This window comes from Mauremys reevesii, linkage group 16 (assembly GCF_016161935.1).
Source record: "Mauremys reevesii isolate NIE-2019 linkage group 16, ASM1616193v1, whole genome shotgun sequence".
In the NCBI taxonomy this organism is placed as follows: domain Eukaryota; kingdom Metazoa; phylum Chordata; order Testudines; family Geoemydidae; genus Mauremys; species Mauremys reevesii.
In genome coordinates, this window is record NC_052638.1 from 38,321,652 (window position 1) to 38,348,926 (window position 27,275).

At 50.3% G+C, this 27,275-nt stretch overlaps 1 protein-coding gene across 7 annotated transcripts in view; it reads right to left on the reverse strand.

Annotated features, from left to right (window-relative positions):
• KIAA0513 (KIAA0513 ortholog) overlaps nt 1-27,275 on the reverse strand; it is an 81,319-nt gene that overhangs the window by 21,230 nt on the left and 32,814 nt on the right. For 4 of the 7 annotated variants that reach the window (XM_039503196.1, XM_039503191.1, XM_039503193.1 and 1 more), the window contains exons 2-6: nt 11,164-11,675; nt 4,479-4,578; nt 3,957-4,030; nt 3,284-3,354; nt 637-844 (exon numbers count right to left, since the gene is read on the reverse strand). In XM_039503196.1, coding sequence (XP_039359130.1) covers nt 637-844; nt 3,284-3,354; nt 3,957-4,030; nt 4,479-4,578; nt 11,164-11,507 — 797 coding nt within the window. In that variant the 5' untranslated portion in view covers nt 11,508-11,675. Of the gene's footprint in view, nt 1-636; nt 845-3,283; nt 3,355-3,956; nt 4,031-4,478; nt 4,579-11,163; nt 11,676-13,379; nt 13,624-26,692; nt 26,714-27,275 lie in introns of those variants that run through there. The other 3 variants (XM_039503197.1, XM_039503192.1, XM_039503195.1) reach the window with 3 other exon arrangements.

Consider the following 27,275-nt stretch of genomic DNA (forward strand, 5'->3'; position numbering starts at 1 on the left):
TGTGATCACATGGGCCACCTTCCCTCCGCTCCCATTGGTGGTCAAACACCACCTCCCTGGCGTTTAATGCATTTGTAGTTTATCGAGCTTTACAGGCTGAAAATGAGGGGCAGCAGCCAGCAGCACGTGGCCTGCCAAATCTCTTCCGCACACCAGCACGTTCTCTCTGGGCTGTTGATGGTCCACAGAGCAGTTTGGGAACCACGGCTCTACGCCCAAAGAAATCCATCTCCGGAGACCACCTGTCTCAGCACAGATAGGGACAGACATGTAGGCCTCGCTAGGAAGCCCACATAATGCTAAGAGCTGCAACTGGAGAGCCTGAATTAGAAGGTCTCACAGATCTAGGGGCCTTGTGCTGTATGGAATCATACCTATCCATGTGTCTGTCTCATGCTCTAGTGACTGCGGAGCTGGGTGAACGTGCTACAGGGGAGATAAAGCCCTGCTTTATCCTCCTCCTTTAGCCACCTGAGTAGAGGCACCTGCTTTCAGAGCAGGAGGTCGCCTGTTCTATCCCAGATAGCACATGCATGTGTCTGGTTGACAGCCATGCGGTCTGCACGGCCCGTTTGTCCAGCCCACAGCACACGCCCCCTACTCAGGGCGTCAGAGCACTGCTGGAGCAATACTCACTCGCTTTTCTTGCCCGTGGGTCCCTTGAGCTTGGTTTCCAGCCCCCCGAAGAAGCCCTTCACATTCTCAGTCTTCGCTGACGTGTTCTTCAAGAGTCGCTCGGCAATGTCTTTCTTCTCAGCCAGCCAGCTGTTCGCCGACTTCAGGTACGAGTCGATGCTCCCCATGGGCTTCTCCTTAGCCTCTGAGGGCAGCGCCTGGGCTTTACCTACAAGAGAAACAGGAGGTTCCTAGAAATGGCTCTTTTAAGTGATCCCAGGATAAGTAAATCTAGGCGGCTCCCTACTGCTAAGGCGGCTGCACGGCTTTAGCTACAAGCGCCTCAAGTCCTTACTCCTAGAAAGGTTACAAAGACACCAGGTTTTAGCCACATGGAGACTAAACCAATACCACAAGGCTTCAGAAGGCAAATCCCCCGTGTCAGCATCTCCGTCTCTCCGGGATGCATCCTTCACTTTAAAGCCAACAGCGTGTGCATGATGGCCAGCATCTCCTGAACCAACAGGTGGTGCAAGGCAGACTGCTGAGGGGTTTGGCATCCTCATAGCTAGAGAGCAGAGAGATTCTCTTGGCTGCTGCAAGAACGTTCAGAGGGGGAACAGCCACTCGATTTGCAGCGGAGGCTGTGGGGGTGCCGGGACGTCACTGGTCTGAGATCTAGAGCAGTGGTTCTCAACCATTCCAGACGACTGTGCCCCTTTCAGGGGTCTGATTTGTCTTGCATAACCCAAGTTCCACCTCACTTAAAAACTTGGGCTTCAGCCCTGAGTGGTGGGGCTTGGGCTCTGTGCCCTGGGCTCCAGCGAGTCTAACACTGGCCCTGGCGACCCCATTAAAACCAACTCACCCACAGATTGAGAACTGCTGACATAGTACATAGAGCAGTATAAACTAGTCATTGTATGAAATTTCAGTTTGTGTTGACGTCGCTAGTGCTTTTTAGGTAGCCTGCTGTAAAACTAGGCAAATATCTAGATGGGCTGATGTGCCCCCTGGAAGACCTCTGCGTACCCCTGGTTGAGAACCACTGTTCTAGAGGAACACTCTTTCCAGCAACCCACTGGATATTTTATGAATGCCATTTCCCCTCTCCTCCGCATTCACCACTCAGAGGTAAGGCCCTCACTCTCCAGCCCCCACACTGCTCAGGGTCTCCCATTAGGCTCCCCATCTATTTCCTTTAGTCTTTTGGGACTAACTAATCCACCACTTCACTGTGCTATGAGCCCAGCTCCACACTCTAACTCTCCAAGAGAGTTTAATAGTATTCTCTAGCTGGCAGCGGGACAGGAACAGCAATTCAGAGAAACTCAATTAAAAGAAGCTGGCCCCAGTCATGAAAAAAAAAAAAAAAAGCTGTCACTGGACATTGATTTCTTATTTGAAAAGCTCCAGGCTCAGCAGAATCAGAGGAGCCTGGGTTCCTAATGGGGAATCTTTGAGCCTCACGGGTCCGTTTTAACCTGAGCTCACAAACTCTGAAATGAAGTAAACTCAATCACGCAGCACTGCCATGACCCCATCACGCTGTGCTGAGCTGATAACACTGGCCTTAGAATGGGTGCGTTCCCTGGCCGAGAACACAGGAACAGGGACCCTCTAATAATAAAGGAGAGATGTTTAGAACAGCCGGATTCCCCTTCTGCTGCAGCTGGAGAAAGCATGCGCTGCAGCCCCGAGTTTCAATATTTATCTACCATGGCTCCCGTCGTCCCAATAGCCAAGCACTACTGTAATAGCCAGATGACATCTCTTCTGTTGAATGGACAAGGACACACCAGAGTTTGTCGCCCTTGGGCATTTGTGGTAAGACACTGAGCACCAAGGGGTTCAAAGCAGCCGTGAGCTGCCGGACGACGACATCTGGAGCACACACGATACACTGAAAAACACGCTCCTCACTCTCTGCATATACATAACTCACAGTAGCATTAATGACAATCATGCACAGGAAGAGGGAAGAGCCCTCAATGCCATAACAACGCCGGGCTCCCAAACACAGCTCAGCTCATGCCCGATCTTGGTTCCAGTGACTGCGATACCGATTCCATCTCTGTGCTGGGCATTTGGTGCAGGAGCAGAACCCGCAGCCAGAGGAACATGGACAAGGAGAGAGAGAAGCGAGGAAGCTCCTGTTTTTTAAAATGGACACAATTTTCTGTTGAAAATGGCTCCTAAGGCTGAAGACTTCCCTGTTTAAAAGTGCATTGGATTTAGAACAAGATTTTCAGAAGTGACTAGTGATTGCGGGTGCCTCAGTTTCTGGGCATCCAGAGACCCAGGAAGGAGGCCTGATTTTAAGGAGGTCCTGAGCCCCCCCTCTCCGAAAAATCAAGCCGCTGAAGTATCTCAAGTTTGCGATCCACAAATCACTAGTTAGTTCTGAAAACTTTGACCTTTAGTTTTTTAAACTTTGGTTAGAAAATTGAGCCCTCCGCAGACACCATTCTCAGTGACTGCCTCCCAATCTCAAATCAAGCGGATGTTTCCGTGTGGGATTAGGGACGTCATCCTAGAGCCAGCTGTGCCCCTTCAAGTGAACACACATCTGTTCTAACAACCCACCCTCACACTTATTCTGAGTCGTTTCAACGCCCCCACTCCTTCAGCAACACGAGAAAGGCACCCGTGCGCACAAGCCGCTTACCGATATGATAGTAAGTGAAACACATGGTCATTAGATTTTTGGCAGGACCAAAGTCATCCATCTGGTGACACCTGAAATGGGTCAGGGAGAGAGAGAGACGCAAGAAATTAGCAGCCATATCTACAGCAGCATAGCAGAACTGGCAGATACCCAGAGGTACCAGATGTTTTGGTACCAGGCCACCTCCTCCATAGTGTCAGCTTAACTAGACTCACCCTCTGGTTACTGTAAATCCCATTTGGGAAATGTCAGACTTCCCGCATCCCAACTGCTCAGAGCCCCACCCCACCTCAGCATTACTGTCTCTAAACCCACCTACCTACCCAGGACCGGCTCCCCCCACTGCTTTACACTAAACCAGACACTCTGCTTCCAAGCAGCCATGTGCATTCACACTGGAGATGCTGCCAATTGACAGGTGGCCCTCAAAGTAATTTCGGTGCAATGCAGCTGGCTCAAAAGGTGTTTCCAGAGACACTGCTCTGCGGTTCAACTGGACACAGGTAGCTATTGTTAGCACCGGTTGCTGACTTTCTACTTAGCTGAGGCTGGTCTCCTGGAATTAGGTGGCATGGAAGCAAAGCGTCCCTCTGATGGCTCGGTGGGTAGATTACAAGAGGGCTCAGTTGTGAAAAAAGAAATCAATCCTGCTTTGATATCTGCCATTACTTACTCGAACAGCACCACCGCGAAGGACTGCACCAGCCGATAGAAAGTCTGCTCCGAGACGCACTTGGAGTTACAGCGCTGCAAAGACAAATGAAGCCGACACATGCCAGCGTTAGCACCGCTTCCTCTCCATTGCTACTGACAGCGCAAGCCTCGAAGACCTGACGTGAGTGCTCCCAGAGAATTCGCCAGTGGGGCTGGGCCACTGGATGCTGTTTTGACTGTGTGGAATTTGACTTGGGAGCTGGGAGGAGTTTTGATGAGTTATTTTGATTTTCTTTTAAATGAAACTGACGGCTTCTCTCTAACATTCCGCTGCCCAGTGATTGATACAGTCGCATTTTTAATACAATTCAATACATGCATCCCTTTGCCCCCAGCTCTCCCCACTGAGATGAGGCATGGTCTCCAAACACATCACTCTGCTGTTCTAACAGACGTCCAGGAGACCCACCCTCCTGCCAGGCACCCTCAATTGCTTTGACACAGAGTAGTTAGCATCAGGCAGCTGTTATCCCCTGCTCACCTGAGCACTGACGTATCTTGCAAACCACTCCCTGCCTTTTCCGTTCTCTCCGCTGCACAGCTCCCCAAACTTGGCCTTCTCTTCTTGGTCCAGGTCCTCCCTGGAACAGACAAGAAATCAAACACTTTAAATTCCCCTCCCGCACTGAGCTGCTCAGAAAATCCCTGCAGCCTGTGAAACAAGCAGAGGTATTTGGAGAGCCAGGAGCAGACCCTGGGGGGAAAAGAGTCCACGAGTTCTATCGAGGACACAATCAATCAAGTATCAGAGGGGGAGCCGTGTTAGTCTGGATCTGTAAAAGCAGCAAAGAGTCTTGTGGCACCTTATAGACTAACAGACGTTTTGGAGCATGAGCTTTCGTGGGTGAATACCCACTTCGTCGAATCAATCAAGGACGCAGCTGTATCAGCAGGGCTACATGTACAGGACACGTCTGTATTGTCATGCACATACCTGCTGCTCAGGCTGCTTCTTGGCCTCTCCATTCTGCTCCTGGTCTTCACTAATAGATGCAGTACGTCTTGGGGGGGAGCAGTTTTTTTGTTCAGTGCATCACAAATCACCAAAGGTATGTCTACACAGCAACATGAGCCCAAGCTTACATCTAATCCCCCTTGAGTCTATGCTGCAATTGCGCTAACTCAGGGCTCCGACACAGAGTCCCAGGACCCTGCAGGGCTGGAGGGTCCGAGGTCGAGTTAAGCCGGGACCCAGGATCCGAGCTCTATTGCTTTGCAGTGTAGATGCAGCCCCACTTGACTTGGGGGCTAAGGAGTCAGCTGGAAGTATCCCATAATTCCATGGGACAGATTGCTTAGTCCTCTCTATCTGCAATGCACTCTATTGAAAACAGAAGCCATCCCCGCTTTGCGAATGGCAGCAGCTCAGGTCGGCGTTGACCCGTATTCTTCTGATCACCAATCTGTAAGCATGCCAGAGAGCCGCCTGGGTTTGCAATGGAGAGCGAATCGATCAAGCAAAGCGAGCTGCTTCCTGGAAACATGCAGGACGGACAGTAAAGTTTTCCCACAGTGCACCACATTCAGGTGTAAGGGGTGGCTAGGGACTCAAACCTGGTTACTTTGACTCAGGTCTGCGCACGTCAGTGTGGACATCAGAGCCCTAGGTTTTAGCACGGGTTAGAAAAAAATCTTAATGTAGGGTTAAAATACGTTGACGTTCAAGCCCAGAGATCCTTAACAGGTCAGCTGACTCGAGTCCCACTAACCCTGGGCTTACATTGCACTGTAGACATACCCGGAGTCACACATTCATCTTGCAGTAACCCCTAGAGGTCCCAATTATTGACCTTTGCTAAACACTGTACACATACATGGTAAAGACAGTCCCTGCTCCAAAGAGATTACACTGGCAATACGGATTAATGACAAGACATGATCGGGGATGAATATTTCTCGCCAACGCAGGGAAGGGAGGGATTGTGTGAGTATTACACTTATTGGTCTACCTGCTGAAAGACACCATGACTATTAATATAGCATCACAGGCGGTACGGGGCATTTTACAGGAGTAGCAAGACAAGCTTATGATCCAGTAGTCTTGGACAACTCCTAAACCATGTCAAATGGGCATGTCACCTTCCTTAGCCAGGGAAGGGCTGAGAGAGGTACCAGAATTTCTTTACACACCGCAAGCAGAGTATACAGTGCTCTGTGGTGGAAGTCAGAGGCGAGACACCAATACAGCAGCTGAAGCACAGGGAAGAAGCTGTTGATGAAAATCAGGCAGGGGCCAACCAACACTAGCCACGCATGACAGATTCTCTCTGTTTGGAGCCGAGATGGCTGCCTGGAAGCGGGGAGTGGGCAAAGCCGCACTGCTTAGTGGGAATGTGATGCATTTTAATTGGGGCCTTTTTGGCGCACGGTTTTAATTTAGTTTTAAAAACCCCAAAGCAAACCAAGTCATTGTGACTGTGAGGAGCCGAGGTTTCTGCTCTGGGTTGGGATGATGCAGCATTGCAGTCCTCAGGCAATAGCACTTGTAAACGAGATAGAAACATTACACATCTCAGGGGCTTCTCTAGAGCCAAGAAAGAGTGTTTCTTAGTGAAAAGAACTGCCAGCACGGAGGCAGCCAAGTGGGTTTTCTCCTCTGTCGAGTGCTCAGACTTGCCAGGAACGTTTTGAAAGTGAAACGAGAGCTCTACTCTCAAGAGCTATTCACTCAGCAACTCAACGAGTGCAAAACCTCATTGGAAATAGAAAGGGAGCTCTCCCTGCATGGCAGGGCCGAGGAACATCTGCTCTCCTGGCCTGCGCTCTTCACACACACAGTGCCCGGCACTGCAGGAGTCGACTGGTTTGTAAGATGAAAGTGGGACAGAACCTCAGGGTAGCGCGGATGTGAGAGAGCACAAGGTGCGAACTGACCCCCCCCGCTAGCCGGACACAGAGCGACCGCACACTTAGAGTTCCTGCCCTCAGGAAGGGCAATGTGCCCGACCACCATTGCCAAGTGCTACCTACCCAGAGAGTCCTAACAGGACTGTAGTAGGGCCCCTTGGCTTCTGCCTCTGCTAGGTTCACAAAGTCACTCGGAGACCCTGGGTTTAGTAACCGCTGGTGCACTTTATTCTCAGGCTTGTTCCCACCACCGTACAAGTGCTATTGCCTGAGGACTTTAATTTGTTCGCCTAAGGAGGAACGGGTGTGACCAAGGGCTGAATCTGCAACCCTTTGCCCAACACCTGGTCACTAGGACTCAAACCTTCCCTAGCTCCCACCACTCTTAAATTTTGTCTACACTACAGAAGTGAGCTGGGCGTGCCAGACGCAGCCTCAAGCTTTGGCTAAACAGGCAAGGAGGTCAATGTCCCTCGCCGCTAGACGGCTCCTAGGGCACAGTTACGGCACTGCTTGCTGCAATGGGCTTGAGCCCCTCAACATCAGCCAGACAATCACATTCAACCCGGCCTGAATTGGAGCTTATATTCTCCAGGCATATGCACTCCCAGGAGCTCCTGGGTATTGGGGAAATGAAAAAAGATTCCATGACGGCAATACTAAAAATTCTGGTCAGTTTCCATTTGAGACACACACACACAGACTGTTCTCAGCTTGGATCTAGGATGTCTCTGCAAGGAGAGACAAGGAGAGTGAGGTCATGTCTTTTATTTGACCAACTTCTGTTGGTGAAAGACACAAGCTTCCGAGCTCCACAGAGCTCTTCTTCAGGTCTGGGAAAGGTAGTCCTGGCATCACAGTTAATACAAGGTGGAACAGATTGGTTAGGATAAGTAGTTCACACATTGTCAGAGACCATTCAAAGTGCAGCGGCTCTGTAGTCACAGGACTAAAAAAAAAAAGGGAGTGGGGTGGGAGGTAAGTGGGTTATAGATTGTTGTAATAAGCCATAAAGCCAGTGTCTTTTTAGGACCATGATTTTTAGTGTCTAGCAAAGCAGGTTTCCTTTGAGGACAAGGACTGAGAGGTCAGACATGGAGTGATCGCTTTCTGGAAAGTGCTCACCTACAGGTGATAGAGTGTTTTTGTCTTATTTTCTGTTGTTGTGAGAGGTCATGCAAGTGTGTAATGATTGTTATTGGGGCATTCAGTCCACTGGATGAGGTCCCCTACATGTGACACGCATGCGCAGGACCCAGGGATCTCAAAAGGTGTTTTGTGGGCGGGCATGCACTCCGGGTCTGACCTCACTGTCCTCGTCCCCAAAAGGAAACCTGCACAACATCTTCAAAGGACGAGCTTGGGAGTTTAAGTAACTTTGCTAGAACCTAAAATTGGAAAACAGGTAGAAAGTTTTCCCTGTTTGGATAGTTCAGCTCTGGAATGGGCTTACAAGGGAGGTTGCAGAATCCGTCACTGGAGGTTTTTAAGAACAGGTTGGACAAACCCTGTCAGCGATGGTCTAGGTCCTGCCTCAGGGCAGGGGGCTGGATGAGGCCTCTCAAAATCCCTTCCAGCCCCACGTTTCTATGATGAGAGTCTGGCTGGCATCTCCTGCACCCGAGGGCCTGACGAAAGCTCTAATCCCCACTAACTCAGATCACTCCGGGACATTTGGCTCTTGCCACAAGAACTTGACAACGTTTTGGCAGTTGAAGTGTTCCAACCACTGCTTCTAATGCTGACCAGTATTGTCCTCCTGCCACCTTGAATCTGCCCCCAGTCTGTCTGTTGCATCCATCTGCTGTCTCTTGTCTTAAGCTACATCTACACTAGCCCTTTTGTCAGTACAATGTATGTCGAGTGTGAAAAAACACCCCCCCCGACCGAAAGAAGCACCGGCGTAGACAGGGCTATGTTGGGGGGTGGTTTAACGATGCCGACGGGAGAGCTCTCCCCTGTCGGCAAAGAGCAGCTACACGGGAGATCTTATAGCGGCGCAGGCACATCGGGAAAGCTACGCCGCTGTAAGGTCTCTAGTGTAGACAGTGCCTTTTTGTCCTGTGTTTGTACAGCACCTAGCACAAAGGGGCCTGGTTCAGGATTGGGGCTACTAGAAACTACAGTAATGCAAACAAATAATAAACTGCTCCCTTCAGCCACTTCATCACCTATCACCTTCTGGCAGCTTCAGGTAGAAGGGACAGGCCTCTGTGACCCCCTACAGTCTGGACCCCCACGTGCCCTGTCCCATCTACCTTTCAGATTTATCTGCACTGAACATGGCCACCCCAGCCCAGACGGACTCAGGAAGTGGGCCAGTTTCTCCTGTACAATTGACACGATGGAGGAGGCTCCATCTGCCACCCCTCTGACCCCTCCCGGAAGCTCCAATCCCCTGTCCAAGGAGCACTTTGTCCCAGACAGCCCCCTAGCTGTGCTCTGAATCCTTCCGGCTCTACTGCAACTCGTCGCTCTCCCTAGGGTGACCAGACAGCAAGTGTGAAAAAATCAGGACAGGGGTGGAGGGTAATAGGAGCCTATATAAGAAAAGGACCCAAAAATCGGGACCGTCCCTATAAAATCGGGACATCTGGTCACCCTAGCTCTCCCTTCCAGCCTGCATCCAGCTCCGTGGATCAGCAAAGCCGCTTTGGGAGTCTCATGTTACCGTGCACCCCCCATCCAGCACAATCCCCAGGTGCGGGAACTCCCAGTTGGGCTGGTTTATGGCCATGCTGACAGGTGGCCCTGTTCCCTTTTCCAGCTTCATGCTGCTCTTTTGTTCTCAAGACAAAGGAAGGAGCCACCGATTTCCAGTGCAGAAATTCCCCAGCAACAACTGAATCACCTCGAGCAAAACTATCAGCTCTGCCTATTGCTTCCCACAGACGATCTGCTCAATCACACTGGATGCACTGAACTGGATTATTTCATAGACCGAAACAAGTAAGCTTTGCTGTCGGGATCAAAGGGCCTGAGGCATCCGTCGCTGACAAACAGCAAACAGACCCCCGTGTGCATTGGATCCCCTGACATTAAGATTAGTGAGGAGGTCTGCATCAAAGCCTGGGAAACGCAGAGATGTGTAGCAGGGCGAGAATGGAGCAGGGGACACAGTCCCTCCGCCTCCAGACACAGCTCCATTGTGACTAGATGCAGAAAGCTCTCCCTGCTCCTCTCTGCCAACCCCCCTCACTCCCGGATCCTACACCAGGTTAAGCAGAGTGATCGAATCTGGCAGCCGGGCCTGGGCAGGCAATCAGAAGGGGACGTGCCGTTCCAGGCATCGCAGTCTGAGGAAGAGCCGCACGCAGGGGACATGCTTGATGCCTCAGCAGCTCCAGCGTATGGCAAGACATGATGTCAAAGGCCATTTCCCTGCAGCCACCCAAATCCAGGAACTTAGCACGGCTCCACTGGCCAAGAGCTTTCCTCTGCTAGACGGCTCTGTGCTACAGTGGCAGGTATGGGGCGGCCTAGACAGCGGTTATATCAGACAGGTCAATTCCTCCCCTCCTTTCCTGGGTACATGCAACACAGCCACATGCATATAGGGCTGGAGAGGGACTACATGCACAGGCAGTGCCCAAATTCGGACATGCTCCTAGAGCGGATGCCCCATACCACTCCCCGCTGTCATCCCCCGACTCATTCATTATCTCGCTTCATGACCCATTCTCTGCTTTGTACGGGAGGAATGGAGCACTGGGAAGCATGCATGAGGGCATGCACCCCTAGGCTATGCAGCACAGAAAAAGGCCAACCGCCGAGCCCCTGAGCAGCCCAGCACATGAGGGCAAGGAGGGGAAACAATAAGTCTGGTTAATTTCAGTCCTGTTGGAAGGAGGAGGGGAACTTGCAGAACCTGATCTCCCTCCGCGTGGCTACCACCCTTTCCATGGGAGAATCTCCAGGCACTTTACAAGCATGAGTGAATTTAGCCTCAACCTCTCATTCCCACTCATGAGATAAGGAAATATCCCATTTTACAGAATGACAAAACTGAGGTACAGAGAAGGAAAGGGATTTGCCCAAGGTCACAGAGCCAGTCAGTGGCAGAAGCAAGAGTTGATCCTAACCTCTTGAATCCCAGTCTCTAGTTCCTCTAACACTGTGTGGAGGGGGAAATCTATATTTGCCAAATGCAGAAGGGGGGGGAGAATTTAAGCTTAGAAAAAGGGTGAACAGAGAAAAGTCATGCCAGTGGAAGTTACTCAGCAGCGTGCTCTGGAGGAGGGAGCAGCTTCATTATTCCCCACTCCTTCCCAGCATGCACCTCCGCACAGAGCAACCCCCACTGCGCCTGGCTCACTCACCCCCCACTGAAGATCTTCTCCACATACTGCCTCATGAACTCCCGGCGCTCCACCATCACCTCGTCCTTGGCTGACTCTGTGCTCTGGTTGGACGAGAAGGACTCATTGGAGGAGGAGCGGCGGTAGTTGTTCCAGCTGTGATGGCTGGGCGAATCCCCCATGTCGTTCTCACTGTCGGCCGACTCCGTGGTGTCGCTCTCCTCTCCTACAGATGCCGGGTCCCCCAGTAACCCATTGCCGCTGGAGGGTTGAGGGGGGGAGGGAGGGGTCTCAGCGGGGACGGAGGCAGGGGGCTCGGAATCAAAGTCAATGAGGTTCCCCACCGGCACGTCGGTGGCCTCCATGGCTCGTAGAGCGAGCGTGCAGGGGCAGGAGGCCGCTTTGGTGTGACTCGATTTCCCCCGTCAGTGAGATTTCAAGGCCATCTGCAGCTCAGTGTGTCAAAGACGCTCCTAGGATAAGCCGGCTTGAGCTGGCAAGTCCCCCCGAGGCTCCAGGCTATCAGACGGCATCTGAAAGGCAAGACACAATCACCACTGAAAGGACAGCCCAGGGAACTGGCATCATGGAGCCACTCGGTGGGGTCACGACAGCTCCAACCAGAGCAGCAGCGGGCCCAGAACCTTCCATCCCTCTTTATCCTCCCAGTGACTGACACTTATTCAGCCAATTCCCACTCCTTCGCCACCAACAGTGGTTGCTAGAAGGACAGGGAAACAGTGACGAGCCGGTGCTGGCTTTGCAGCATTTATTAATGCCATCTAAACAAACCAACCAACCCACTCATCGGGCAGTTGCAGCTTTTCCCCTAATTCACCCATTTTGCCTGTGAATTTAATTAGCTCAAGCTCTGCTGGCTTGTTGCTGTACACGACATTGAATCATAGAAGATGTGGGTTGGAAGAAACCTCAGGAGCTCATCTAGTCCAACCCCCTGCTCAAAGCAGGACCAATACCAACTAAATCATCCCAGCCAGGGCTTTGTCAAGCCAGACCTTAAAAACCTCTTCGGATGGAGATTCCACCACTTCCCTAGGTAACCCATTCTAGTGCTTCACCACCCTCCAAGTGAAAAAGTTTTTCCTAATATCCAACCTAAACCTCCCCCACTGCAACTTGAGACCATTGCTCCTTGTTCTGTCATCTGCTACCACTGAGAACAGCCAAGCTCCATCCTCTCTGGAACCCCCCTTCAGGTAGCTGAAGGCTGCTATCAATCCCTTCTCACTCTTTATCTTCTGCAGACTAAATAACCTCAGTTCCCTCAGCCTCTCCTCGTAAGTCATGTGCCCCAGCCCCCTGATCATTTTCGTTGCCGTCTGCTGAACTCTCTCCAATTTGTCCACATCTTTTCTGTAGTGGGGGGACCAAAACTGGCTGCAATACTCCAGGTGTGGCCTCACCAGAGCCTCCACCCCCAGAATATTTACTGGGTCGCGACAGGCCAAAAACATTTACAAAGGGGTCCTGAGCACAACAAGATTGAGAACCACTGCAATAAAACATATTACCCCTCCCACCTTGTCTCTCTAATATCCTGGGACCGACAAAGGATAGCTCAGTGGTTTGAGCATTGGCCTGCTAAACCCAGGGTTATGAGTTCAATCCTTGAAAGGGCCATTTAGGGAACTGGGGTAAGAATCTGTGTAGGGATTGGTCCTGCTTTGAGCAGGGGGTTGGACTAGATGACCTCCTGAGGTCCCTTCCAACCCTGATAATCTAGGATAATAACTACACTGCATAATAGCAAAGTAGGCAGATTTTACTCTCAATTAGCTTTCTCAGAACTGTATTTGGGGCAGGGTGGGGTCTGATCCTGGGAGGTGCTCAGCACCAATGGTTCCCATTGACGAGCCAGGAGAGCTCAAGACCAGACCTTCTTTTGAAGAGCTCAGGAAACAAGTCACTAACTTTGATTTGCAGTGCAGCTGTGCGAAACGGTACATGGCACAAGTGCCAGAAGGGAGCCAGGGAAGGACACACTGACCTCTGTGGCGGTACATGGGGATCAGGAAGGAATAATGAGTAACTCACGTCCCAGGGGGCAGCACAGTGTTGGGAAAAGGAAAACAAGTCCTTGACTGGGACACAGGCTTTTACTGGTGAATTCGGGTCAATAACAGAATCTGTGCCTGTTTCAGACACACAGGAACAGGGTCTGAATGATCAACTTCACATACAAATTTAGCAACGTAAAGTTAATTTTTAGCACTGACTGATATACGCCGAGTTGCCTTTGATCTTCATGGTGTTTCGCAGACATGTAACCAGTCCTCAGCTCCGCAGCAGGTATTCTAATCCCTGTTTTCCAGCCAGTAAAACCAAAGTACAGAGAGGTGGTGTGACATGCCCGAGGCTGGACAGTGAGTCACTGTCAGAGCTGAATTCAGTAGGTGCCCATTCCCAGCCTGCATCTGGCCTGCACACCTGTCCGTCTGCCATCGATTTCTGTCACAGGACCTGGGGGGATGGACAGGCTTCTAATTACCATCCTTGCTGACTTATTCACCTGTCCTCTCTTCTTAATTCTTAGACCCAAGGGGTTACAGCTAATTCTGATGGGCAAGGGGCTTTGGGGAGACAGTTCGGGCAGTTCCACTCTCTACCAGCAGGTGTCACTGCGGGGGGAGGGGGGAAGGAATAATCCTAAACTAAACTACACAAGCTTTACCAGTGAACCAATCGAGACTGAGGTCTTGTCTACACAGCAATGTGGCACTGGTTCAACTTAAATCAGTTTTTAAACCAATTTAGTTAAACTGGTGCAGTCTGGTATGGGCATTCCTGTTTTGGTTTATGAGTGGCTTATTTCAGTTTAGCTTCACCTGTTCCGAATTGATTTACGCTGAACTGGAAAAAAAATCACTTTCAAACCCAAATGAGAGTGCATCTATACAGGGGTTTGAACCCATTTAACTGAATCAGTGTAAATTCACACCTTAGGTTAAACTGGTGCAACCTTCTTATGTAGACAAGGCCTGAGCCTCCTGGAGCATGTGTTTTGGGATATGGGTGCGTGGCACCTCTCTACATTTCTCCCTGAAACTCCTTGTCAATCCAACTCTTGTGGGTGTCTTTCCACTGACTGCAACAGGCATTGGAGCAGACCCTTACGGAGCAGTAAGGAGTAATGGCCCCTTAGAAAGATGACAGGGTGAGGCAAGAATCCCTCCTGATGGCAGAAGTGATGCAGAGGCCTCAGCCCTTCCCTGAAGAGGCGAGGAGAAAGGGCTACATTATTCTTTCCTAGAGATGGATGAATCACACAGCCAATCTGCCATCACCCCTCGATTGCAGAGATGCAAGGAATCCCCACTGCAAAATGAGGAAGACGAAGCTTTACTAGGGACTGAGCTCTGAAAAGCTTTACATCTCCCCTCTTCAAAGTGTTGGCCTCAGGCTCTCACCCCCCTCCTAAACAGGGCATGCAACGCACATACACTCTCTAAAACCCCATCGCAGACAGCGGATGCTGAATGAACTAAACAGAGCTTGTTCCCAGCAATGCACCGAGTGAAGGATTGCCCTGCAGAAAGACCCTCCGCATCAGAGACGAAGCAGCAGCTTAATTCCCAAGGAGCTAGTTTGACCCAAAGGGAGCAACAGACAGCAGCGAATGCGTTCTGACAAGCAAACCAAGTACGAACAGAAAAGCTGCAGCAGCGAGACAGGCCCCGCAACCGAGATCAACAGGAGCAAGTACGCACCCACCCAACGTGACATACAGCATGTGCAACGCCACGTGCAGAGCTAGAAAGGGCAATCACAGAAATCCCTGCATTCAGGCCCTCAGTCCACCCCCGCCTCCCCAATGCCTGCAAACCCTGAGATAGTAAAAGCATTTATTTTTCAAAGTATTGTTGTTACTAATCCGGGGTATTATGGGTAGCATCTAAGGACCAACCAAGAATGGGTTCCCATTGTGCTAGGTGCTGAACAGACACAAAATACGAGAATCCCAATCCCTGCCCCGAACAGTTTACAACTGAAATAGACAAGACAGAAGCAGCTAGGGGACTGGGGTATAACACACAAGCAGAGTGAACGTGATGGCAAATGGCATGTTGGTGTCACAATTGTTCTCCTTGGGGTAGGAATTAGTGAACCCAGGAGCACACATCATACTCTTTCACCGTTTTAACCCTTGCCTTACCACACTGTGCTTTTCCCCACCTGTGTGTACCAGTATTACTTGCTGCATCAATATTTAATTTAGATTAGTAAATCCAGAGTTGGACTGGGCTGGTTGAACAAGCCGATACTTTCCCCAGGGAGATGAGTTTTGTATGCCAGAATCTCAGCTTTCATCATAATTACAATATATATCATATTGAGAGATTTTTCCAAAAGTAACTAGAGGATTTAGCCACATAACCCCTGTTAAAATAAATGGTTGTCTGAAAATCTCAACCTAAGTCTCTAGCACGGATCGGTAACGCGATGCTCTTGGATAGGTCACTGGCAATGAGGCTCAAACCTTGGATCTCAGGATCTAAACACCAGTTTCGCTTCTGCCAGAGCTAAAGAACCAGGCTCTTCAGTTCAAAGGCTGGAGCAGACGTGAACAGCTGGTCCCGAACTGGCCCAGGTATGTCTGCACAGCGGCTGGGAGTGTGCTGCCTAGCCAAGCCCAGCCCAGCCATGTGCTAGCTCTGCTTGCTCTGAAAATCGTGGTGTGGCCATGGCAGCGTGGGCAGCAATCCCACCCAACCCTCTGGGCACGTCCTCGGGCGGCTAGCCCAAAGCACCGCGGACACGCTGCTATTTTTTAGCATGCTTGCTCGAGCAGAGCTAGCGTGTCTGTCTTCCCGTGCTGTGAAGCACCCTCTCGAGTAAGGCGTAGAGGGACCCTAAGGGGATGAAGGGAGCATGCTGCACTATGGTAGCCTAGGTTACACGTGGCTGGCAAGATAACATGCAAGAATGAATCGATACAGCAATGTCTGCCGGAGCCTGCAGCAAGCCTGAAACAAGGCGGGGCGGTATCAGCTCAGAAACCTGATTTCAAATCAACACGCACAGTCTCTTAAGGACCATTGCTCCAGCCAGCGGGACCACACTGATGGTGTCTCGCCAGGCATCGTGTGCTGAAGGCCCCAGCTCTAGCTCAAACCCGTGAGAAACCTAACAGTCGCCATTTAAACGCCAACATGTAACTACGGGAGAGACAAGGTGGGTGAGTAACATCTTTTACTGGACCAACATCAGCTGCTGAAAGATCCCAGACCTGAAGAAGAGCTCTGTGGAGCTTGAACGCTTTCATGGAACCGACTATCTAATATCCTGGGACCAACACAGCTACAACAACATGTAACTATTTCACTGCTTAACAAAGCACGGAAGAAAAGAAAAGGAGGATCATATTATGGGGACATGTGATGTCTATTGCAAGCTGCATCCCATGAATGGGTGGAGCTTGGGGGAGTACACCTGCACCGTTCCCCCCCACATCGGGCCCAATGGGCAGGGATCTACCCTTTTAACTGTCTCTAAAGGTGGGTCTAGCCCATCTAAATAAAACAAATTACAATAAGCAGCTTTAGCATCTGCGATTAGTTTGCAGTCATTGCACAGGGCCAGGTCTGCCCACCTAGTCACCCGGAGTTACACAGGAAAAACGGCACCATTAAATGTTGTTGCCTCCCGACCGGCAGAGCAATTTTTTATTGAACTGCTGTGATTCGTTTTAGCTGATTGCTGGCAGGAGTATGGAGTGCAGACTCCTGACTATTGGCTGGCCTTGGGTCCTTCTCTGATCTGCCTTCTGCTGCAGAGGAAAGGGAAAACCATTTGCTGGTGTCCCATCCCGAGTGTGTCAGTCTCCAGGTTCGGGGAGAGATGGCCTTTAGCTGAATCCCTTTTGCTGCTGATTGGCCCCTGGCCCATCCCATTCCTTCACTGGGAAGAATAGGGACCTGCTCTTTTAAAGCTCCGGGGGGTGGGGGAAAGATTCTCACACCTCTTTGCCAGGGAGTAACGTCAAGCTGATCATTGTGATCAATTCCTGGCTCAAAGATGGCTGCCTCTCCCTCTCTGTCATTAACCCAAACAGCAGGCCACCACCTCGGCCACTCGTCTCATCCCGTCGGCCGCGGAGAAAGCTTCCAGACGTGGGGTTCTCTTGCGGGGTGCAGGACGTCGCCATCAGCGAGAGCAGTACCAAGGGCAGATGGCGCCATCTCCTGCCCTCCATTCTTAATGGGCTCTCGTCAGCGAAGCCCCCAACTAACTCCAATCACCTCCAGCGCGGACAGACACTCCCGTCCACATTGGTTAGGTTCCTCCAAAAGGCTCCCCACACAGAAGGGGATTCCTCTCTGCCCCCCCACCATGTTGCATTCCCTCCTCCTGCCTGCCCCATTCTACAAACCCAAACACTTCCCTGATCCAATCCCCAGCCCTGCCCTCGACATACCTGGCACGTCTACACTGCAAGGCGGCGGCGTTCTTAACTCGGGTTAACATAGAAGCAGTGCAGACACGGCGGGTTAGCAGTTCGAGCTCAACCCGATTGACTAGCCTGGGGCTGAATTTGAGTTGCTAACCTGAGTTAAAAGCCGAGTTGCCACATCTTCACTGTTATTTTAGTCCATGCTAGCTAACCCTAGCGAAGAAACGCACCTTTTTTTACAGTGTGGACATAGCCCTGGAGTTCTCCATCCCTTTTGGTTTAAGTTTTCAATTTGACACCCCGCCCCCGCAGGGAACCATCTGCGTACACACTGCAGCTGTTCAATCAGGAGCAACGAATAACCACTGGGGAGGAGAGAATTTCTGTTTTTTGGGAGCACAGACCCATCCAAGAAGCTCCAGCTGAAAGCCCAAGGGACGAGGTATGGGGGTGAGACTGGCTACCTGCCCATTACGAACACCATTCTGTACACAGAGAACCGTTAGTCCCACCCACGCAGCTTCGCCAGCTGCTCAGCAGCTACACCCAGTAATCTGCTAATTGTATGGCCAGCTGCAATCACCAATAATAAGCACTTTCAGAGTGCAGCTGTTTCAGGGGGCATCAGACAGCAGCTGAGGGAGCCACCAAGATGGTCCCCTCTCCACCCCATCCCTCTGCTTTAACAGCCTGCCCCAAACCCAGGACAGCTCCCCACCTGCTTCACCGAAGGCAGCTACAGCAGGCTCTCCTCTGAGCGAGAACAGCGCTGCTTCAACAGGCGGATGTGAAAGTGGAATGAATTATATTAAAGAAATAGAATGAATTAAAGAATGCTGTATGTGCCTTTAAGTAGAAATGAAACGAATGCTGCGATCCAGGTGTCAGGAAAGCAGACATTAAGGTAGAACAATTGCTCCACTTAAGGGTGACTGGTGAAGCATTAGCCTTAGATCAATAAGAGTTAGTAAGGAAGTAGGATATGCATGCTGTGCCCCAGGTAAATTTTACAATTTTGCTCTCTTTGTTTAGTTCACGCTCTTTTATCTGTATAAATAAGACTGTTTGGGTCTCGCATGGGGGCTCACATTATCTGGGTGTTATTAGCAGAGCGCTGTGCTAATAAAACAGAGTGGTCTGACAAACTGTGAGTCCTGAGTCTAACTTTGACACGGATTACCATCCGACACGCACAAGGTCTCTCCTCCAGCCTCAGAGATGCCGGGAGTGAGTCGCAGACTCAGACCTGGCCTTTCTGCATAGCAGTGCAGAGCCCGAGTTCTAGTTGCGCCACCAGCACTTTGTTTACTGTAGGCTATTCCACACAATCCCACACTGTATTTTAACAGCCTCGGAGCATGTAACACATTAAGTAGAGACAGGCCAGGATACAAACTCTCAACAGCCCCAAGCTTCGCACCCGAGTTCTGTGACTTATGCCCGTCTCTCCCCACGGAGATGTGCCATATTTTTACATGCTCAGGTCACGTGATCAAAACTAGCTGTTTTTCATTGCCCCCCCCCCAGTCACATGCAAACGTTCCCACCGAAAAGGACACAGGAGGCAGCCCAGCGTAACACAAAGGACAATCTAAAGGCTGCGATTTGCTTTGCTTTATTGGATTTCTATTCCCCAGAATGGCACGCTAGGAATTAAACTGACACGGCAAACCTGCCAGGAATAAAGCCAGGCTTCTTTCCTTCCAACGCGCACAGCATCTCATACCACAAGCAAGGGCCGCCTTCGGTTGAGAGACATCCCCCACCCCACAAAAGGTTGTTTTACTTTGGAGAACCACCTTCCTGTACTGGGACAAGCAAATATACCCTAGTCACAGGTTAACTCTGCTCGCCCGTCACATATTCCAGAGGCTTTCCAGACCTGGTCTGCCAATTTCCAAAGACACTGGGCCACGAGTTTCAGAAGCAATACTGACTTTGGATGCCCAGCTTGAGACCCCTGAAAGGGGCCTGACATTCAATGAGCAGGAGCGCAGCCAAAATTGCTAGATACCCACCAAAAGCAGAGTTCAAGGGTCAGTGTCGTCCCCCCCACCCCCTTCAAGAGGTAATGACTGAAAAGACCTACAATCAAATGCGGAACCCAGGTAGAAGTTCTGCAGTAGGATGTTAGCAGCATCAACTGCTCTGGCGAAAGACTGAATTCTGAAAACAAGACTTGGAAACAGATTTGCAAGTGCGTGTCCCCAGAGTAACCATATTCAGCCACTGAGCCAGGATACTCGGCTCTTTTTAAAAAAATGCTTTTTATTTCAATCTTTAATGAAATAAAATCTCTTGAGAGCAACAGCATCTCTCCCCCAGTAAAAACAGATGGGCATCTGGCCACTCAATGAAAGCCAGTAACTCACTAATTCAATTTAATATGTAGGAAACCTCCATGCAAAGGATCAACAAAAATGCATTGCAGAACACAGAGCCAAAGATGGAACCAAGTTTTATTCAGTATACCTGCAAGACTGAGACACGGCCTCTTAGAAGGGCAGCTGCTTAATAAGGATGAGGTTAGAAAAGGAAGATTGCGGGTATTTATTTAGGTTTTTAAAACACATCCTACCCACACTCTGTTTTGCTCCCATTTAGCTGCACTTCCTGGAACATGACAGCTACACATTAAGAGCACTTTTCAATCTCAGCACAATTATTCTCAGACAGCCTAATCAATAGGGTCTTCTGCACCAGCCTGCACTCGGAGTCCTGTCAATCCTGTACAAGGCAGATCAGAAGGGCAAGCAAAGATTCCTAGCACTGAGCAAGTACAGCTTAGGGACAAAAGATAATCAAGGTTTGGGAAGCTGAGCATTAAGAAAACAAAGAGCAAAGATCCCTTAGTTTGACACTGTTCCGCTTTAAACCACTGAAAAGGTTCATACTGCATGGCTGGAAATGCACAGCCAGCAGCCTAGCACGATCCGTGTGCCATTCATATCACACGCACACACACGCACCCCTCCTCTCAAACATCTCCCTGTAACCCACAACTAGGAAGAACACTTTCCTCAGAACTGGCTAATACAAATCTCACCACATTAGACATCATCATCTGCTTCTCAGCAGGATAAAGGTCCTATGACAGTACCCAGGGCAGTGCCAGGCTTCTGCCTGGGAGAAGTCAGGTCTATAAAGAACCTAATGGATAATCTAGCACAACACAGTACATCTAATTCAAGTTTTCCTGCAAAGCACTGTAACAGGCTAACAAACGTTTGTCTAGAACAAGGGTGGACAAAATACGGGTCCGCAGGCCGGATCCTGCCCGTCTAACATTTCTGGCTGGCCCGCCAGGCTCTTTGGCTGCCTCCTCACGATCTCCAGGCCACTAAAAGTCCCGCAGCGCAATGGGGTGCTCAGGCAGGCTGCCTGCCTACTGTGGCCCCACGCCACTCCCAGAAGTGGCCGGCTGCTGCTGGCATGTCTCGGCGCGCCCCGGGGGGGGGGGGGGCGGTAAGCTCCACACACTGCCACCGCCCACCCCCATCCTCACAGCTGTGGGGGTGGTGCCTGTGGGCACCAGCAGTGCACAGAGACCCACTGCCCCTCTCCCCCTAAGGGATGCACAGATGTGCCAGTAGCAACCGGCCGCAGCCACTTCCGGTAGCAATGTGGGGCCATGGCATGCAGGCAGCCTGCCTGAGCCCTGCTGCGCCACTGGCCGGGAACAGCATGCGGTAAGCGCCTCCTGGCCAGAGCCTGCACCTCGCACCCTCTCCTGTACCCCAATCCCCTGTCCCAGGTCAGAACCCCCTCTTGCACTCAGACACCGCACCCCGTCCTGCACCCCTGTCCCAGCCCGGAGCCCCCTCCTGTACCAAACTCCCTCCCAAACCCTGCACTTCCTCCATTAATATAATAGAAATGTGCGGCCGGTGACAACTTATCAAAATTTGTGGAGTGGCCCCGCTGCAAAAATTATTGCCCACTCCGGTCTAGAAGATATTTCCACACACCTACGGTCAGATGGCGTTGATGCTATCTCTAGTGAACGGGCTATGTTGGAATCTGCTGATTCACTGAGGCAGGTGGCTTGTTCCCCTGCCTGGACATAGAAGCGTGTGGTCTGAGCACTCAAGCCAGGAAAGAAGGTTTGAGCTGAACATTGTTAAAACTGTGCATTAAGAAAAACAAACTTTTGGAGGAGGGGGTGAATTTCTATTCCAAACGGCTTGCAGTCTCTGCGAGCAGGCTCAGAAAGGGACCTCAGAAAGCCAATAAAGATTTTTAATCGCTCGCTGGGTATCGAACTATACTGTTCTTTAATAAAATGTCATTGAGCAACAAAAGGAGTTTTTCTACATTTCTAGCAGCTCGAAGTTTGAACCTAGATCATGTTTTGAAAAAACAGACTATCCCAAACACTTGGGAAAGGTCCCTTCCTAGCACTGCTCAGCACTTTCGTTGTAGGATCTTGAAGGACTTTACAAACATGAATTAAACCTTAGCACCCGCATAAAGCGGGAAAGCACACCAGCTCCACAAATGAACACACAGGCAAAGAGAAGTGAATGAACTTGCTTCTATGAAGCACAGAAAGTCAGTGGCAGAGCCAGGAATCGAAGTAAGAGTCTCGTCTTCCATTTCCCTGCTCCTAACTTTAGGGTATATTTCCCTCCCTCCCTCATCAATAATTCCATGGGCAAATTTAGATCAACTCAGACATGTTCCAAAACATATAAAATACAGCTGGGAACAGCAAAGCCTGTGGATACAGAGGCACATGGTTCTTTTCAACTGGATTATGATTCCCATTCTGAGTTCAGTAGTGAACTGAAATGGAAAGGGACTTCCCAATTGATTCATTTACAGGATTATGAAATAGATTCTGGTTGTTTATCACATCTGTTAGGTTCCGCAATTTCAGGGCCGCTTTGTAAACAAAAAAATGACACTGTTCAACTAGCCGAACAAGGTCAGTGGTACATAGAGCTGGCTGCAAACCTGCTTGGGTAGCAAGTACAGGAGTACATCTGCCTCCTCAGAGGCAGAAAAAAGTTGGAATACATACGCTAACCAGCTTCTTCCCACTGAAAACCCAAGAGTGAAATAGCAGCAGCAGAGAAAAAGCTGGCTGGAGCCGACTGTAAATTCAGCTGCCTTGGGCCTGTGGGTTTCACCACATAAGAGGATTTTTCTAATCCCAGCTGACACTCAAACAGAGTCTGCTTTATTATTAGAGTACCCTGAAGGGGAAAGGAAATGGGAATCTTTTCCAAGTGCTTTCAGGTTCAGGTTGATGACTTTGCAATGCATCAGTGCATGATGGGCCTGACCTAACCGCTGTTCTGAGTGGGCTAATGGAAGATACATCTTAAGCCCTCACTAGATAACTCCCTGGTACTCCTGCCCTGGCGCAACGCTCCAAGGGAATGCCAGACTGCTTAAAAACATTCCAAGGGGAACAATGTATTTTTAAACAAACACACTGATGCCAGCCTTAAGGTAGGGAATGGCCTATTTGCATCAATCAGGCTCAGACTGACCAGCTGGTGGCCTTTTAAACCAAGTGGGATAAGTTAGCTCAACCTTTACGTGCCCAGCTAACCACAGATGTAGCCTGCCCGTCTCTAGGGGTCATCTCACACAGCACCACATCCAGGGTGCCAGTGAAAAGCAAGCCACTGGAGCTGTCCAGTGGGCTGTTTCTCCGCTGCCTCCCCAATGAGCCCCAGTTCAGGTTCCAGTCCACATGTGAATCAGTGACTAGCAACCAGGCCCTCGTATTCTCTAGAGCTGAACACACCTGGGGAGCGAGATCACACCTGCCTCCCCCAACAGGGCTAACAGGGCACACTAGATGCAAGGCCAGCGGAAGGTGTATGGGAGAGGAGACAGTGCGGGGCCTTCTTCTGTAGATTCTACTCTTCCCAGCACAGCTACTGGGCAGGCAGATGCAGTGCCATCTTCCCCACAGGATAGTGGGCCTCCCCCATCCTCTCGAATGACTATCGCTAAGGTAAGTGGGTAGTTCAGTCTCCACCACCAGTGACCTCTCTGCCAAGACTGCACAAGCGGAGCTAATTCCAGTGTACTATACAATTCCCCCCCACCACCGATTTTAAAGACAAAACCAGCTGAGACAAAGAACAGCACATGAACACCTGGGACGTGAACCAAATTTCATCCCAACATCTGATACCAGGGATCCATCTCCATCTAAAAGGGCATCAAGGCTGTTTAATTCAGGTGGTACCATTCCCCTCCCTAATGAGAACTAACATTAAAACCTCTACTGCTCTGAAGCACCATGCATTTAAAACTTCTGGCTGCCTCCCATCTGCAGGCAGAAAACAAAATGGCCAGAGGAGAATCTGCTCCCTTTAGAAGCGAGTAAAATCTAGAGAGGGGATACTGCAATAAAGCCACCTGAGAAGAAAAGTTTTGAGTTACCCTGAAGGCAGGCTTTGGGAGCAGAGAGCACTTGAAAAGTATCCAAGTGAAGACAGACCAGGAGGGCGACTCTGATTTCATAGATTTGTAGAGTTTAAAACCAGAAAGCACCATTAAATCATCTAGTCTGACCTCCTCTATATCACAGGCCATAGAATTTCACCCAGTACCCCTGTAAAACTTGTGTTTTATTCAAACGTATCATCCAGAATTGGATACGGGTGGGAGCTTTTATATCTGTTTTAACAAGGCCTATGCTACTAATCAATTGCTTTGCCAGCATAAGAACATTAAGATCAGAGTTTACCGAATAAACCTTGGTCACTGAGAGCACAGAAAGCCAGAAGAATGCCTGACAGCTCTTTAGCGATGATGAAATTTCCGAAAGCCAATGCTAGATCTGACTGCATCCATTTATCTACTGATAAGCTGCTGGAGAGGAAATTGCATCTAAGAATGAAAAAAAGCTGCCGCCATCTGTGGATTTCCTAATCAAGCATGATATGAAATATACCCCAGCTCTCTCAGCAGCAGCTCGTAATAAGACTTTTGCTGGTCCAACACCACAGCTCAGGGGGGTGCAATACAGTGTCATGCGTGGCAGTGATGGAATAAATATCCGTGTTGCAATAACCCTGTGCATTTCCTGAGATTCAAGTATCACCAGCTCTCAAATGCACAATGTTTGCCAAGTGCCTGATGCTGGAGTTGGTACCAAGAGATACAAAGAGTTTATTTGTACTGCACCTACCACAATGGGGTCTTGCTCCACAACTGGGGGCCCTGCTAGACAAACAGCAATAGGCTTTGCCCCCGGCGATGTAGAGTCTAACAGACATGGAGAAGGACGGATGCACTGGGTGACCCAGAAGAAGGGGTTAAGACAGAACAGGGGTCGGCAACCTTTCAGACGTGCTGTGCCAAGTCGTCATTTATTCACTCTAAGGTTTCGCGTGCCAGTCATACATTTCAACATTTTTAGAAGGCCTCTTTCTATAAGTCTATAATATAGAACTAAACTATTGTTGTATATAAAGTAAATAAGATTTTTAAAATGTTTAAGAAGCTTCATTTAAAATTAAATTAAAACGCAGAGCCCCCCGGACCGGTGGCCAGGACCCGGGCAGTGAGAGTGCCACTGACAATCAGCTTGCGTGCCGCCTTCGGCACCCACAGGTTGCCTACCCCCGAGACAGAACATTACATTTGACTGACGAAGGGTTAGGGCAGTGTGGGCCACATTAGAGAGAGGAGTCAGTCTAGGAGGATTTGACAGAGGACAGGGGGGGGGCAGGCACGCTGGAGTTGGAATGACTTCCCGTGGCTAGTGGTTCAATGCAGGGATGCACAGAGGAGGCAGCGGGGAAGGAAACAAAGGAGGCCTTGAGGCTGGTATCATTGGGGGAGGCGGGAGGGGATGCGATGGGAAAGCAGATCTGAGACACAGCCCAGGCAGAGCTGTGCCGATCCTTCACAGCACTACGGAGTGGCAGGCAAAGGGAGTAAGCCAGAGGATGGGTTCAAAGAGCATAGCGCTTAAATCACAGCAACAGGCCAGGAGGTCATTTTGCAAGTTTCATTTTGGATGGGCTGGAGGATGACCGTGACTTGGGATTTCCAGGCTCCCAATCCTGTGCTCAGCACACACTTTTCCAACGTAGACAGGGCCTTTTCTGAACACGGCCTTTGCAGTCAGACACTTCCACTCCCGCAGCTAACCCAGAAGAAATTACCCACCCCGAAACCTTACAGATTGTAACTGAGCGGGAGGAGAATTCTGGGCCTGGACATGCAAATGAGCAGGGCACAGCCCAGTACCCCAAATGAAGACATTCGGGAAGTACAGAACCAACTTTAATATTATAACTAAAGAGAAAAGGGAACTTACAGACAAGCTCATTCACTAGCCCAGTAGGAAGACAAAGAAACCAAGATTTAAAACCATCAGGGCTGCCCAGAGGGGAGGGCAAGTGGGGCAACTTGCCCCAGGCCCTGCAGGGCCCCCCCATGAGAGTTTTTTGGGGCCCTGGAGCGGGGTCTTTCACTCACTCCGGGGGCCCCAGAAAACTCTCGTGGGGCCCGGGCCCCTGGAGCTTCTTCCGCTCCAGGCCTTTGGCAGCAATTCGGCGGCGGGGGGTCCTTCCGCCCCGGGACCTGTCGCCAAAGTGCCCCAAAGACCCGCGGCGGGGGGGGGGTCCTTCCGCCACGGGACCCGCCGCCGAAGTGCCAGGTCTTCAGCGGCAATTCGGCGGCGGGGGGCCCCCAGGCCTCCTGAATCCTCTGGGCGGCCCTGAAAACCACTGGTTGGAAAACCATCAGAGGAGCAGGATTAGAGGGGAAAGTGATGCAGATGCCAAGGTAATGCTAGCAATCGGGTGATTAAGTTACTTTTAATGATCCTTCCCCCCCCCAGTGGAAGACAGTGCAGCTTATAAAAACTCATTTACAAAAACAGCACAATCCATTTTTAAAAAGTGAAAGGACAAGGCTTCTCAGCCAATAAATCAATTCTAAAAGGGAACACAAGGCTCAGTCTCCTTACATTAGAAAAAGGAGTTTAACAGGCGTGTTCAACATAGTTACAGCTCGACTGGGTTACAGCAGCTTGGTCTGATCCGCGTAGGACAGGAGACACAACCTTAAAAAAGGATGTGCTTTAGCCCAACTAGAGACAACTGGACTTGGCATCCATGGCTGAACTGTTTAGACTGCACAGAGAGGAAACCGAGTCACCTTGCCAAGGTCCCACAGATCACAGACATCAGGTAACACAGGAGAAAGCCAAAGGAAATCCTGCATAACAAGTGTCGGCAGCAGAGAAGTGGGTCTCCTGGGAAAACCAACACCCGCTGGAAGGTTCTGAGAGTAAGGAAATAAAACAATTACCGACATGACCTTCACACTCAACAAGAGCCTTCATATTTGGCTTGCTCACGGAAGGTCTGCACCAGGCCTATGCACCACTTATCACTGACAGCCACAGTCTTAAATGGTGAACAGGCCTCATGCTGGCCCTTTGCGCAAGGCAGATTTAAGAACAAATGAAATTGAGGAGGTTTTTCCCCTGCAACCCTCAGGTAAATGGATTAAGCCTCTCTGGAACTGGGTCAGAGGCTTTAGGCCTAGCAGCACACACAGCCAACCCAGGCATCTGAAAGCAGAAGATAACATCGGGTGTAAGACCCTCCTCGCAGCCAGTGGGCCCACAGACAGCAGTCTGCACCTCTCCGCAACTTGCAGGTGGTGCTTTCTTAGCAATTCATCTCTGGACGTTTCTCCCCACTATGCATTTCTTCAGGTCCCTCTAGGATACTGA